Here is a 16,299-nt window from a genome sequence, read left to right on the forward strand (position 1 = left end):
GTGCTAGCCACAAGGCTGGCACTTCCAAAGAAACCGGGCTTACGCTGCCCTTGAGCGTATCTGGCTCAGCCTCGACTATGGAGGAAGACCCAGTCCCTCTGATTTGACCGATGAAATGTGATTTATTTACTACAAAAGGGATTTTTTACATTAATACTATTGGGAGTTTCAACTGAGTCATCCAGTGGGTTATACCTTACAGATACAAGGAGCTGCTTTGATTAAATTATACTGATAATCATCAGTCTCACAGTGAGACCGGTCATACACTAATGTGAAGTTGAAGGCCCAGGTTTGCAGGACGTTTCTACTTTTTCTCTACTGGCACCACAAACAGTTCTTTGCAAACTACATTAACCATCAATTCTGAGTGCCAGAGTGCTCCAGCAGCCCCGTGAAGCCACTCCATTTTCTCCTATTGAATTCGGAAAGGTTGTAGGTCTGTTATATCCAGCCTTACGAACAAATGCTACATGGATAACTGGGTGAAGTTTTAATGTCCTGTTATGATCAAGATGATCAAATAGTCTCTGCTGGCTTATTTACTATGAGTCTATAAACTTACTCAAGATAAACTTACTCAAGAGTGAGATAGACTGCTCCCAAGTGGAGATGTCACTAAATAACACAAAGAAGTTAGCACTTAAACATAACTGCCAGAAGGCACTGGAGTAATGCAGTACTTGTGCTGATAATTTTATTTAGTCTTTACTTTGATCATATGAAGTAATAATCCTTATAACCGTAACCATTAAAGCAACAAAACCAAAGCAGCTTTCTATTCCACACTAAAATTTATTGGATTTGCTTGCAGATTTGTCACCAGCAGTCTCCCTTTGTTGGCCCAGCTGTTAATAGAAATATAGACTGAGGCAAGCACTTAACTTTATGCTGCAGAGTCAACTCTAGTAAAATCTATGGGATTAGCTAGCATGTGTAATATCGAAAAGCTTTGTAGGCTGCAGAAGAAATGGGATCAGACACTGCATCTTCCATGAAAAAAGCCCAGTAAGTACAAGGGAGTATTTTGCGGCATGTGTGAAAATATGGAAATACAGGCCTAACTTATCACCAGTATAGCTCTTCGGAAGCCACAGGGTTGTATGCAGCCAGTTTAGTTTTCAAAGGACTCCCCATTCCATAGGTTCCATTGCTCTGTACAGTCCATACAGCAGCTCACGAAAACAAGTAAACATCAGTTTAAGAACAAGCTACAAGGCATCGGCAGAATGCTATAGATCAGGTGGCTTATTTAGAGAAAAGATGCATATATTCAGGTGCCTTTGGGCCAATAAAAAGCCAGCAGAGCACTATAACAACCTTGAGACTTCTCTAGGCTACACAGGAATGTAAACTGCCCCAATTTCACTCCAGGCCCTTCCCACAGACCCCAAGGCTATACAAAAAGTTCAGCTCAGCTAAACTGAAGACTAGGTCCTTGAGACTGTCATTTACTGCATGTTCTTACTTTCTGTTTCAGCCTCGTTTCATATGATTTTATGGAAAAATTCAGAGACCAATTTCTTTAGCTGTTATTATTCCATTACAGGAATGCTGCATTAAAACTTATTTTCTGGAAACAAAATCCATCATAGAACAAGATGGACAATATTTGCATTCTCTAGGAGCGACACTACATTCAGTATGTAGAACAGGGACTAAATTGTCTATTTAGAAAAAAAATAAGCTGCAGGAAGATGCAGGTGGTTGATATACAAAGTCATCTTAAAGTCAGATCTGCATTTAAAAAAAAAAAAAAAAGAGAGAGAAAGGAAGAGCTAATAGTGTTACAAACTAAAATTAAAAGAACCAGACTACACCCTGGTTTAATAAAGTGAGATCCCAGAATTTAACTACAAAAATAATATTGTAATCTGCAATAGGCAGAAACTATTCTGCTAGAAGGATCCCTTTGTGGCTTAAAGACTACAGGGGCTGGACAGGTAGAAATTCTGAAAATCCAACCAAGATCCAGACTTCCATGATGTTTGCCTCCAAGAAATTCATAACCTTCTAGACTTACTGTGGCCTATTCTCCATTACGAACAAATTCTCTTTCTTTAATTCAACAGCAGGTTGAATACAAAGCCAGTTCTCTGTGACTGATATATCACTGTATTTGCAGCTTTATATTTTAACATAATAGCTCATACCACTAACAATACCTGATCTTCTTGTGAGCAAAGATATTCCGTGGTCTTTGCTAAACATTCAATAACCAAAATCACACACACAAGGATATGTTTCTGTGTTTACACACTCCTTTATCATACAAGTGTTGTAAAAAATTATTCTAAAAGAAAAAACCCTCATCTCCTAACTTTTTACGTCTAATGATATATTGTCATCACCAGAGTGGAACAAGATGAACAAAATCCACAATCTCAGAAGAAAACAAGCAGTTCTGAGCTTCATAAATACTTGCACATACTTCCTTTGCCTTTGCTCTTTTTAAGTTCATGTGTATCAGCAACAAATCTTTTTGTGGATTTACAATGCATTTTACAGGCTCTTACATGCCCCACGGAGTCAGAGGTTCAGGTATTTTCAATCATTTCACATGTTTTCTTTAGAAAAAAATAATACCAATACAATTTTTTTAATTTCCAAACAGTTTTATAATACCATAAACATAATGCACCAGCCCTTTTCTTTAAACAAAGCAGCTACTGGATTGTTTTATTGCTCTTCAGATATCTATTTAAGATTAGACAATTCTTCTCTCAATGATTTAAAAGACTATTTCATTTCAGGAAGGTATTACAAGGAAGAAGCATGCTTGAGTTCTCTATCTTCCAGAGTTCCTCCAAAGGTCAGCTGGAATGATCCTCCAATATGCCTAAGCAAAGACTACAGTCATTTTTTATACAGCTGAGCTGCAGGACCTGCCTGCTTCATTCTCTTGATGAGAATATCACGAGGCAAAGAGCTGGGAATAGAGCACCTCAAGCCAGAATTCATTCAGTGGGTTTTGAATCTATCTCTTGAGCCTCAGACTGCAACTGAAGAGGAACTGTTCAAAAAAAAAAAAAAAACAAACCCAAAAAAACCAAAACCAAAAACAACCCACCAACTACTAATGAAAATTATAGGAAGCAAACTCTTAAATACTCAGAGTACCTAAGAAAAGAATTGACACCAAAAATTAATCTCAGCAAGTGAAGAAGTTCCTTGATCTCCATTATAAAATGAAAAAGAACAGCAGGATTTATATCACAATAGGTAATTAAAAAGTGGCATAGTATTGAATATTTCACTAATATTACTTATTACAGTGCTGTTTGAATTCTGAAGTCAAATATATGAGTTCTCTGAGCCTGACAGAGATAAAGTACAAACAACCGAATCTTATGCCTGCTTTTAAATCTTCCCCTTGAGCAATAAACGCACTAAATGTAGAAAGCAGGATCTAGCTTTCCTTTTGTGCTGTACATGCTGTCACACATGGATGGAAATAATTAGAGATTATCAGAATGGTTTCGACTAAAAAAAGTTCTGTGAAAGCTTAAATATTTCAGAATCTTTAAATACCAATAAACATTTCATTAAGAAAGGGCAGCTGGGGTTACGTCTAAGTATGAAAGTGAGGCACTCTCATTGCACCGACTCCAGTATTGAAGTCTTTGATGTACACGGATGAACTCTTCATTCAAAACCTACTCTCAGAAGATAGCAGGCATAACAGATGTGCGCATCTGTCCGTTCCTAAATCAGCTTTACCAGTCTAGCTGGATACGTATGCACAGTCTTCTAACCATAATGGCAAGGTTTCAATCCCAGAGATGACCCCCCAGTACAGCTCTGGTTGTGGAAACATAAAAATGAAGCAAAAATCTTCCTAATGTAGAAGAAAATAAAGTGTCAAAACCTCAAAAAACTTTTCCAAAACCAAGTTGGTGGTGTGTAGCCAGCTGCTGTTGTAACACATGTTATAAGGCAAATTATCTTTTTACTGGACCAGATAGGAAGAATGAAAAATCTATAGCTAATTTAAAATCTGCCTGGTACACACAACACCTAGAGTATTTTGCAAATGCATAGTGGCAGAACAGTTCTCCTAAACAAGGGATTTGCTCAGTTAGTCTCCAAGTCATCACCGATACCCCTTTTACAGTCCCTTAGTCCGTGAAAAGGAATTAGTAAGTTCATTAATTTTCTCTCAGAAAGTTTCTTGCTTAATATCCTGAGGGAAAAAGGATTTAGAAGTGAGTTATATGGAAGGACACAACATCTCACAGCCTTAGCAAAGTTAGAGAACCAATAGAAAAGTTAATATCCTTTTTTTTGTTGTTGTTTAATATATATGAATAAACTCTCACAGTGAACAAACAACAGCCTAGGATTTCACCTACACTATAACATTACAGCCAGAAAATCAAGGAATGGAAATCTGACCTGTATTCATCTTAATAAAGGATTCCTAGGTAAAAGAAGATTGTACTAGTGAGCAATTATACTTGTCCTTGGTCACACAGATCTTGCCCCACCGAGCAGAGCTCAGAAGCATGCATATTAAGATTATGTAGGGTTTACTACCTTAATGCAATTCACAGATTTCTAATTCACTACAATTCAGTTTATTCACTGCCAAAACAGTAAGGCCTCAATACTCCAGAGAGAGAGGAAAGTATTAGCCCTCTGTTTTAACCCCTTTAACTAAAAACTGTAATGAAACAAATCTCATCACACAGCAGGTCAGAAGCAGCTCCGTATGTGCCAGTCTACACAACGGCTTTTCAAGCAGCCTGAGGACTTGCACTGGCAGCCCCTGCACAAAACCACCAGACTTCCAAATAAACAGAGACAACAGCAAAGAAACAGTATCACAATAAAGTCTTGTACTGGTCCACTTGTACAAAAGTACAAGACTGCCAAATTAGAAATTAAACTCGAGCGTGAACAACCTTCAGGATTGACACCACAGCAGCAATTTTGCGCCGCCACCACCAGTCCTTAAAATGTTATGGGAGTGAAGGACAACAAATCCACGTATGGGTGGAATAGAGCTGCTCTTCAGCACAAAGTAATCTGGCCAACATCCTAAAACTAACAGTGCTTATGACTTAGAGCTAACCTGAATTTCTTCCACAACACCGCTACAGCATCACACAAGGCTAGAAATGGTGTTTTGACAACTCTGAAAAACATTAGTATGTGGGCCTGGTAAGAGTGACTCGTAAAATAAGAAACTAGAGCACTGCGTTGTTACCACCAACTTGAACCTCCACATACAAGCTTCCTGACTAAAATTCAGCCAGGATCAAACCATCACATCTATTCCTGCTAGTAATTTCTTTGCCTTCCAGAAACATCTCTTAAAAATGACGACTGAAATGACTGGCATTTTTCATCTGTGTTCTCTTTAAAGGGGGAGCTTCTTTCTGGTCCCCAAAACCACAGGCTTCAATTCCTTCAGGTCTCTGTCCATCATAGAAAAACTCCAGATACGCTTCTTTGAAATGCAAGTCAAGAGAAAGGCAGGGTATTGGTAGTGGTTTTTCCTCAGCTGAAGATACTCAGGTTGACAGGTATCTGATGCTTTTCCATTTCAATTGGATATTCTTATTCCATACTAAAAAGCATAGAAATCTGTGGGGGTGTGTATATTTATTGCACCAGCATAACACAAAACAGGAAGCAAAAAGTGGTACATTAAAATTGCAGCAAGGGAGAAAGACAGAGAAAACTATTGAAAGATGAATAAACTTGAAGTATCTAGGTACTTTGTGAATGCACAGGAAAGGACAAACCTCTGTCCCTGAAGTACTACAAATTCAAGTAGTAAAGATGGGAGAGGAAATGACGACTGACGAGTATAAATCCAGTTTTTCACACTTAACACGTTATTTGCTAAAAGACATTATTCTTTTCTGTATCTTATTTTCATCATCTTGGTTAACATACTTTTCTTTGTAGAGTTCCCCGACTACTCATTGTCAAAACACAAACACTGAAAGGATTACAGAAGAGTTTGTAACATCAGCCCTTACTCTTCTCAGTAGATACCCATAATCAGACTTTCAAAAATAACAAACTTCAGCAGAGATGCTGCCTAGAGGTATGCTCTAAGGTTCTCAGTCAGTTTACAACAGTACAGACACCACATTTTCTAAGTAACTATGATTACTAACCTGCTTGAAACTTCATGGCATTAAATGAATCCTGGACTCTGGATGATGCTTTATAGAAAAAGTATAATCGTGCAACACAAGAGGATGAAACAAGTATATTACAAATTAAACACCTCCACATTTCAGTATTATGGGAAGACCCTATTCTAGAGAAAGATAAAACTTATAACATGGACACGTGACAAAAAAACCCAACACACCAACAATCCAACAAACACACAACTTGAAAATAACCAGAGAAAAACTCTAATGACCCAAAGTTCAATGACCATATCTCTAAAGTGAATGAGACACATACAAAAGGAGAGGCTATCGCCCTTGTCTTTTTTCGGTGGCCAAGGAAGAAAAAAAAAAAGAAAAAAAAAAAGAAAAAAAAAAAAAGGGTCCAAGGAGTTGCCATGGTCAGTTGAACTTCGTTACACTGAACCACGTCTCCAACTTAATGCAATCCATTTATAATCAATGAATGTAGAATCTTTGGTACAAGTGTCTCCTTTATGAACATGACGGTTGCTGCTTTTGATTAATTAGGAATACCAACCTAAGTCTGTCAGAAAGTGAGATGAGTACTCAGATGGCCCACTGCCTCAGTTTTATAAAGCCATGACTCTTGAAGGGGTAGACAAGCTTTTGGTGTTCAAATTCCTCTCATAATATTGAGGGCGTATTGTTAAAAACTGCTTGAAAAGAACTAGCAGTGACAGCAGCAATTCATACACTCTTCCACTGACCAAGTCCTTTTTTGCCATCAGGAAGTATTGTACTTAATTTGAGAACATGACTGTTAGGTACATCCCAATACAACCCTGCCAGAACTCCAAATGTGGCCCCTAAATATGCACAAATAGGGTGTCCAGCATGTGTGTTAGGACCGGAGTGCTCCAGGTACACAATAACAATTTGTCCTGGATTTGGGGGTATCTTTAGCCCACTCAGCGCTGGAGTTACAAGGCAAGCAGTGTGCTCACGTCACATCCAACATGCACAGGAGCATGTAGAGTAAATCCAGAGCACAGTAGATGTGTATGTTTCTTTCCAGGAAATTTTGGACAGAATTCCAGTAACTGTGGATACTTGTTGTTTTTACAAATAAGAATAAATAATTGTCATAAAAAATCAAAAGTGTACCTCTAAGCCAAATAACGGTATCTGCTAACACAATTCCTCATCAAAGTACTTCAGAGTAATCTGAATTGCAAAGAGTAGTAAGACTTTAATATCCTCTACCCAGCTGGAGCAGTATTGCAGCACACTGGGAGAACTGCAGCCACATCTCTCATAGCACTGTGATGTTATGCACTGCTCTGTGTGATGATACGCCCCCACAAAAAGAATAGGACTTGCTGTGAATTTTAATGGGATGCTGTAGATCAGCTTATTTCCAACTCTTTCCCCAAAAAAAGTTTGCTGAAGCATGACAAAGCCCTTGGCTCTTACTCTCCAATATGTTCACCCTCTGCTCTAACTCCTCCACTTTCTCTTCTGTTAGGTTTATTTTTATCATAGTTACAGAAATTTCACGCTGAGCAAGTAAGCTGATGATAGTTCCTTTTCTAACAAGCTTTTGATTTTCCCAAGATAACTGCATCTACTAGACCTGTGAACCACACCAGAATATCCTTGCACTAGCATTCAAAGGCAGAGAACAAAAACAATAGTATATATTCCTCAGCACAGTATATTCTCCAGTGTAAAGAGTTCTGGTATTTTACTGCTCAGATCAACACAGATATCCACTGTCCACTTTTTTTCTGAAAAGATGCCAGTTTACTTAAAGCTGCGATCAAATAAATGACATTTCCACCTTATAAAAAATTAAACCTGCAAGTTAACCTTCAGATGAGAGATACATCACAATGCAGACTATTAGATTAACTTAAAGTAATACATCAACTAAGAATGAAACACTTCTCCATTGATTCTAGATAATCTCTTTTGCTGAAAGGAAGTTTTCTCATTGGCATCTGCAAGAAAATGCTTTCTCCATGTCTGTAGGTCCTGGGATGTGCCTAGAAGAGGCATTAGCTTACCTCCAGTCCCACAGGCAGAGTCCCTAAGGACCAAGCTGCATCGCTGTACGGGCACACAACAAGTCTCAGACCACAGCACATTGTCCCTCTCAGCAGTGCTGACCAGCTAACGCTCCAGCAGAGCAAAGCTTGGGCCTCCCTCACCAGTGGAAAATCACTGGGTCCTCTCACCACCTCTGCCACTAACCCTCCGCCAGGTTACTGCCCAGATATTTTCTGATTTTTCAGTTTGGTTGTAAACTTTCCCAACACAAAAATGCCTTGCTGTGCATTTGTACGGTACCTAGCGTAATCAGCGCCTGATGTTGGTAAGAACCTTCTGCAGTGCCTTATACCAGGTTTGCAGGATTATATTCAGACAGAAAAAGCACTTTAGCTTGAGGGCACTATTCTATAAATCTGGATTCCCATACTGTCTTATTTTGCCATAATCTTTGTAACTGATTAGTTTGTGTATAAAATCACCGTTCATTTCAAATGGGATTTCCGTCCCTGGCTGCCTGTCAGTGCTTTGTGCAATATTATGAACCTCTGTTTTTCCATTAGTATTCACTGCAGCAAGATGATGAATGACACTGAAGATGAGTTTATCTGATGTGATTTCTTACTTGTCTTCACCCATTTACTGTATACCTCATTTTGTTTCCTTTGTTATCTTCAGTCTTTTACAAAGGAAAGCTTTTTTTTTCCCCCCCATTATTACTGTTTTCTACATATCCATGAGCCTGATCCAGTGTTCCTTTGAAAAAAACTCTCATTGACTTCAAAAGACACTGGAACTTGCCCCTATGGAGACTGAATTCTTCTGGAGGCTGAATGCTTCTGGCATACTTAATATTACAGTAACACCACCTACTTGTCCCCTCTGTATTTTGTCTCTTTTGGGGCTTCACAGTTTACCATGCCTGCCAATAAAATGCTAACATTCACCCCTCTTGCGTGCCTTTCAGAAGTGTCACAGCCTCTGCCCATGCTGACAGCACATGGCAATCCTGCTTCAGGCTCAGCTGGCACCATAATATCAATAAAACCCAGCACCTTTAATATCCCAAAGCGGTCAAGAACCAATTCATCTTGTCCACCCCTGAACTGGCAGGAAGCTGTGATATGCAGCTTAACCCATGACTGACCTTGGCCCCTTTCAGGCAGTCAAACATTCATGCTGTATTTCTTCAGTATCCATAGCACATGTTTTTTTCTGAATGTGCCAATGCAAATGACTGATATACACATAAGCAATTTTCCCCATTACAAGATGTCACGTAGCAGTCTTTACCTTAGGACTTTTCCAATTCATTTGCAATTTTGCAAAACATGTCATTAGGATTGGGGGGAAAAAAAAATCCTGAAAGCATTCAGCTTCCCCTCCCTCTCCATAAGCCCAGCCAAAGGGACCAGCTTTTTAATTATCTAGCAAGAGTCAGTAAAATGTCCCATCCTCCTTAACAGGATCCGCAGGCTCCAAACTCATTATCAGATTGCTTTTTATCTTTAAGAGTCAGCAATTTAAGCTCCCTCCAGTGTTATAATCACCATAGCGATTATAGCTCCACAGTGCAGCAAAGTTTTAGAACACTACAGATTTGGAGCCCACTGTTACTACCACAAACATTGCGATACACAGCCGTGGCCAGGCAGCACCATACTGGGAAGCTCAATCTGCTTACTGGAACAATCTTTAAATAGTATTAACTGGCAGACAGTGGTTCCTCTAACTCATGCTGCAGCAGCGTTAGGGGGTTGTCATGCATCCTGAACAGAACACAGCACATAGTTCGTAAGCCATCATATAACTGGCTCTTATTTGTTAGAGGTTCAACTCTCCGATAAAGTGGGCTGAAAAAGGCAACAGAAAATGTGTACATTTTTTTAACTACTGTTCAAAAAACAGCATTTTTTCTTCAATAACTACCAAGATTATTAAAAACAAAACAAAAAAAAAAACACCAAGATAAAATAGTAGTAAGCCAGAGATCACAGCTTCAGGCTCTAGCATTATTTTTATGGAAAAGAGCGCTCCCATTTGTCTCAGCTACATAAACTTGAAAGGTGAGTGTGTAGCAGAGTAAGATGAGTTTGGATCAGGCTTTCTCAAGAACTTAGCACCCATCAGGCAAGATTCAGGCATTGATATAGTTTGGCTAGACTTTATAGAAGTAGCTTCTAGGAGCCAAACACTTTTTAAACCTGGCTGGTGTACCTAGATGCCAATGAAGGATCTGGTCTCTCTTAGAAATCTGTCCCTCGTTAGATTCAACAATCACTCTTCTGAATGATAATAGAAGGAAATTCAATATAAATTATTTTGAAGATCTGAAAGATTCTCTCCCAGCATGATAATTACTGTGTTTCCATTGCTGTTAATGACATCTAAGAACTGGAAACACAAGCAACAGTGGAGGATTAAGTAATTACAGAGTATTAGATGCATTTGAAGAGCAGGGTCACAGAAAACGACAGAAGAGAGTGAGCATGCTGTGGGCTGCTCATCAGCTTGAAAGCTATAAAATATCCCCTCGTATTCACAGCTTGCTAGCTGGAAAGGACAAAGGCTCACAGTACAGATCAGCTATTCTTTATTGTTCCCATTCTGGAGAGCTACAGCTTTTATGGGTAAGTAAAGCTCTTGTTAACTATAGATAGATATGATCTCTAACGTGATTAATTTTCTCTCATATAGGAATTGTAAATGTATAGAAATAGAAAACTAATTTAGGATCATTAGAAGTGTAGTTCTATGACAAATGCAGTATTATAGGTGACCTGAAATTCTTGTGTGTCTTATTTCAAACAATATGTAACACTTAAAGTCATATGAAAATTAAGGTTTGTTTAAAGATCACTAGAAAATTATGAGAATAGCAATGAAAAATGAACTTAAAGCATTGGAAAAATGTGAGTACTCATGAATTTAAGTATATTGAAGGGAACTAAAATTCATCGCTCTCTACTGACAGTACAACATACATCAAAGCGAAGCTGCTCACAAACAGGTCTGCATTTTGTCAAGTGCTACTGAAAAGCTGCATTGAAGCGGTCTGGCCTTTGAATATGTTTCTCTATGACTCAGCTCTAGGCCTACGTAAAGCTGGAGTGTAAGCCCTTCGTTATGACCATGCCACACAAAAGGAATGACATTCACAGTGGATTTAAAATAACCTTTGAGATTTTATTTCCATTTTTCTCCAGATCATTCCAAGGCATCAGGTAACTGGATCAAAGGGTTCAGCCTTCCACCTTCATTCAGATAATGGTAACTTACTCCACAATTAGACCTCATGACATCAGTGGAACTAATCTTAGTATTACTCAACGTGTTTAAAGGTGAAATAATTTGTCTGAGTATAACAACTGAGCAGCTACTTAGAGTAATCGCCCTCCTAGTCAATTAAGTAATTATTCAAGTGAAGTTAAACATCTCAATAGTTTCAGAACACTGATAAAAAAAGCAGGTTTAAATTTAATTTAAAAGCACCTTAAGCAGTCAGAGAGATGGACACAAGGTGTAAGTGGACTAAACCAGTATTACACAGGTACTGCTTCTGGCTAAACCAGCTCAATTTGTACAGAATTACTGCTGTAGGACTGACTTTCTAGTGTGATTCAGGTAGAGATAACTAAACTTTGTGGATTGTTTCTTCTCCTACTCCTACATAGTTTATGTGTACCTGTCCTGCTTTCCAAACGTTCCATTCAGAAGACTTACTCTTTTGAAATATTTGTTGATTGTGGCTAAAAGTGCTTATTCCCACTGTTGTTAGTGTTCTTTTGCTCTGTGATGGTCCAAGTAACTTTTAATACCCATTCATTTTAAACTATCATTTCTGTGCTTTGGGATCCCCCCTCCCCTTCATTGAAAAGGCTACATTAAGGAAATACAATATAGTGCCACCTGGAAAAAGCTGAATTCTCTTCTCACTCTTCTAATAAGAAAATCCACTTTTTTGGGGAGCTATTTTCTAATGAAGAGCATATTTAAAATAAAATCCATACAGAAAGATTACTTCATTCAGAACTCAGTCCAGTAAAAATATTGTGACAGCATAATTCCTGTTTGTAAACTGGTGTGGGGACTTTCCTAGGGCCCCTTATAGACTGAAATGTAAAATTACTGTTCTGTTTACTTTAAAAGTATTTGGGAATAGAAGTTGCTCACCTTTACTGGAATACATCTAGAAACTCCTTCAAAGACACCAATTCCAGAAAGAAAAAGGAAATGCTTATCCATTTAAGAGAAATTAGCCCATGTTACAAATTATAGAATAATTCACCTTTAAGGCAGTAAGAAATATCACAAATAATTTTTTCTGATCAGCACTGTTCAACCCATTTGTCAAAACATTTAGCAACCCAAAACTATTTCATGAAAAGCATTTCATGATTCTTTAACTTTGCAAGAAAAAGTAGAACAATAAGAAGAAATTAGTCACAAAGTACTTAAATAAAAATGCACAAGCTCACCACAGCAAAAGAATGTTATGACTTGTTTGCAGACACTTCCTTCCCCCCTTTATTAAACTCTTCCTTTTCTCCTTTCTCCAAATCCCCTCCTATACACTTCAATATTAAAACACTGACTTAGATAATTTCTAATGACTGTAAGCATTTCTTCCAGGCAAACAGAAGTGAAAGAACCTGCAAAGATTTTTGAATGTAATAGTTCTAGGCACTGTCAAAAAAGCTTGTATAGTGTGTTACATAAACAGAAGTTTGTGCATTAAAACCTCATTGCAATATTCAGCCCAGAAAAGACACCCAAGACAGAAGTCATTCATGTCATCTTGTGCAGGCTGGAGCTATTGTAGCCATTAAATCTGTCCAAAATGCTTTAGAACTGATTGTGGGGTAACTGCTTTATTGAATTTATTTCATTGATACAACCAGGTTTTTTTTTTCCAAGATGTCAGTCTATATAAGCCTGCTTCCTTTCAAAACAAACAAAAAAGTTACCCAAATTGAATTCTCAAAAGCATTAGGACACCTGTGCTTGTCTACATACCTTTAAATCTGATCCTTCTTGCTCCACTGGGAACAAGCACTGAAGTAGCACTTTATAGGCATTGATAAAGTGACGTACCGATGAGCAGATTCTGCTGAGCAACTCAGGTTTTGGAGCACAGGACTAAAATATAGGTTATATACTGCAGCAACAGGTTACTTGTATTAAGCACTGACAGATCTCGTAAGGCCATAATTTTTAAACTATGTGTCAGACCTCAGAATGATCCTCTTTTCAGTATGAGGTATCTTCTACTGCACAAAAATAGCCACACACACCCTCCACTAACTAGGAAAAAAGTATTCCTAGCACGTCCATCATGAATCAACTTTGAGGCTATCTTCCAAGGATGATCTTCCCATCCCTATGAAGTTATAAAACAGGTCAAATACACGTCTGGATTGACACTATAATGCTGAGCACTACAAAAGCTTCAGACAGTGCCCACAGGAAAAGTTGCCAGAATTTATGCAAGTTCCCACTACAGTCTGCTTTATTCTGGAAACTTCAGATTAGTCAAGAGCCTCACTAACTACACCATAGATCGTGTAACAACTTTCTCAACAGTGCAGAGACAAGATCCTCCTCTCAGTGGCTTTTCTCCAGATCCTGAGTGGAAACTGGAACAAGCAGTTAGCACGGACAAGATAGGTGGAGGAGGAGTTGCAGACAACAGCTCTGTCCTTTCAAGAATTCTAGAAATATACTCTTTTTTTTTCGGCACTGTACCAGAAAGCAAAGAAGAAAGGAATGTCCCTTAAAGTCTGACAACGTAGCTTTGTACTATAGCCTCCTAAATTTACATGATACACCCACCTCAAACAGCATTTGTCACACAGAAGTGGAACAGACAAACGCTCGGGCCTGTGAGTTCCCTTGCACAGACAACAGTAATTAATTAAACCCTAGAGTTCAGGAGTTTTAGTCTGGACTGTAAGACCTTTGTGTTGTGCCTGTTTAGGTGGAATCCAGGCACAAAAGACCAATAATTGAATGTGCCTCATTGCTTATCATCTGCCCATGTAGCTCCCACGCTACCGGGCGTGCTGGTGGGGCCTCCTTGCTCTGCCAGCCACGCCACATGATGGCTTGCCACTGTTTGGAGCCAGTCCTACTCCCTGGAGTCTACCTGGTGATGCTCTCTCCACTGCAAACATGCATTCTGGTTTCAGTTGTGCATTGCCGTGCTCCAGCAATACCTGTACACCAACCAAAACATCTGCAATCAACCAGCTGGCTTTGCAACAAGTCCCTGTGGAGAACGGGATTACACACACTGCCATGGCCAGGGGGATGAGACTTTTCTGCTTCACTGCAGAGGCAGCAGACAGCTGGAGGTGAGGGATGGCACATCTTCCCAGCTATCTAGCCCACCGTTCTGCAGTCTACCTCCTACACCTGCCAACTGCTTTTCTTATGACAACACGTATGACTGTTTAGCAGGGATAGTTGAGGACTGGGCTGATGCTTTGATACCAGCACAATGGCTTATTTTTTCACAGCTGCTCTTTTACTTGGCTGAAAAACCCCTTGTAGGAGTTGTCAGCCAACGGAAATTAGTGTTTTCTCTGCTATGGAGTCTAATTGGTTTTTCCTCCACTGACAGCTCTTCAAGCTAAATTTAGGGAGCCAGGGAAATTAGACTGAACACTATTTGGCTGAAACTACGGCCTACTTCCCCATACACATATAAAGACCAAAGGGAAGGGTTCCTTTAATTCCTTTTGTGCAGCAGAACTACAGAATGTGAGCAAATAGCAAGCCTATCATATAAAAGATCTATGCTTAAGATGTATATTAACCGTGTGATCAAAGGTACTTTTAGAGGGCAACATCACTCACAAGAAAATGCAGAAAACCAGATCTCCAGTGAGCAAGCAAGGCAGAGGGATTTCATTCATTTCCATAAGTCAGTCAATTTATACCCAGCTGTCACAATTTTTCTGATTACTTTGCTGCTCACATTGTCCTAGTCAGCATGTAGCTTTGCCAGCTCTGACAATTTACCCCTGTGCTTCACAATACTTGGTGAAATCAACACCTTCTGGAACTAAACAGCTATGGAAAAAGCTGAACTTTCATTTAAACCAGAAAGTTTCCTGACCTGTTGTTTACAAAGAAAAACCTGAAAACATGACCCAAACTGTTGCTCACGGAAGAGGAAAGTAATTTTAGGTGCATTACTCATTCCTTTTGAGCACAGTACATTCGTTGCTATTCTTGCAAGTCTGATTTCTAAACCTGAAAGCTGGCGTTCCCCTTCCCTTGCATAAGGAAGGAAAGCATCTGGGAGCTCAGGCTCTGCATTAGCCTGTGAAGCTGTCACCTGCCAAACAGGCCTATTCCATAAGCACCAAGTGTCACAGTTAAATTACCAGGCACGTGAAATGGCGCATACTTCTACACAAGTTTAAAACATTTTGATTCCTTTACGCTAAAGTGAATTTTATTCCTTTTCTCCATCCCTCAAAAAAGGACTAAGTTTAGCAGAATATGATTAAGCAGCTTTTCATGCTACGGGTCATCTCTTCGGCACATATGTTCTCCCTGACTGCACTCAGCTGGCTTTCTTCCGACTTATCTCACTGACCTGTTTTAGGTTAATCCTAGGATAATCATATTTTTCCTCTTATCTGTTTTCAGTCAGGGTTCTCCAGCATTTTTCTTGATGACTCCACAGGGCACAGCGTAAGCCACAGACCAGTTGGAACTGCTTTCTACCCCTACCTCCCCCCTGCCCTCCCCCCCCCCTTTCCTGTATTCCCTCCTTGGTGGAATGCAGTTATCCAAGAATAAATTTGCCTAGGAAAAGTTGTTTTCCTCCTCCCAATCAATCTCCATTTCACAATCAATTGCTATTTTTCTCACCATCAACAGTGTATTGATGTGTGCTACCACAAGGAATATCAGTACCCCCTTTTACCAGGGCCCCTTCCTCTGAGCCTGAATTTCTCCACTGCAAATTTCTGCAAATACGATCTTCTCATCATGAGAAACATGGCTGAGTCTCTTGCTTTTAACAATGAAAAAAGCCTTTGTTCAGGCACTTACAACTTTGTACTTCAGTCATTGCACTGTGAAACTCTCAGCTTCAACCATGTAATTCCCATCCAAATAATCCAATATTTCTAGATCTCCT

At 39.2% G+C, this 16,299-nt stretch overlaps 1 protein-coding gene across 2 annotated transcripts in view; it reads left to right on the plus strand.

Annotated features, from left to right (window-relative positions):
• The first annotated feature begins 10,593 nt into the window (after window positions 1–10,593).
• Window positions 10,594–16,299, plus strand: part of LOC121093460 (rap1 GTPase-GDP dissociation stimulator 1-like) — a 36,247-nt gene continuing 30,541 nt past the window's right edge. For both annotated transcript variants that reach the window (XM_040605765.1, XM_040605766.1), the window contains exon 1: window positions 10,594–10,774. In XM_040605765.1, coding sequence (XP_040461699.1) covers window positions 10,771–10,774 — 4 coding nt within the window. In that variant the 5' untranslated portion in view covers window positions 10,594–10,770. The remainder of the gene's footprint in view (window positions 10,775–16,299) is intronic.

This window comes from Falco naumanni, chromosome 9, assembly GCF_017639655.2.
Source record: "Falco naumanni isolate bFalNau1 chromosome 9, bFalNau1.pat, whole genome shotgun sequence".
NCBI lineage: Eukaryota > Metazoa > Chordata > Aves > Falconiformes > Falconidae > Falco > Falco naumanni.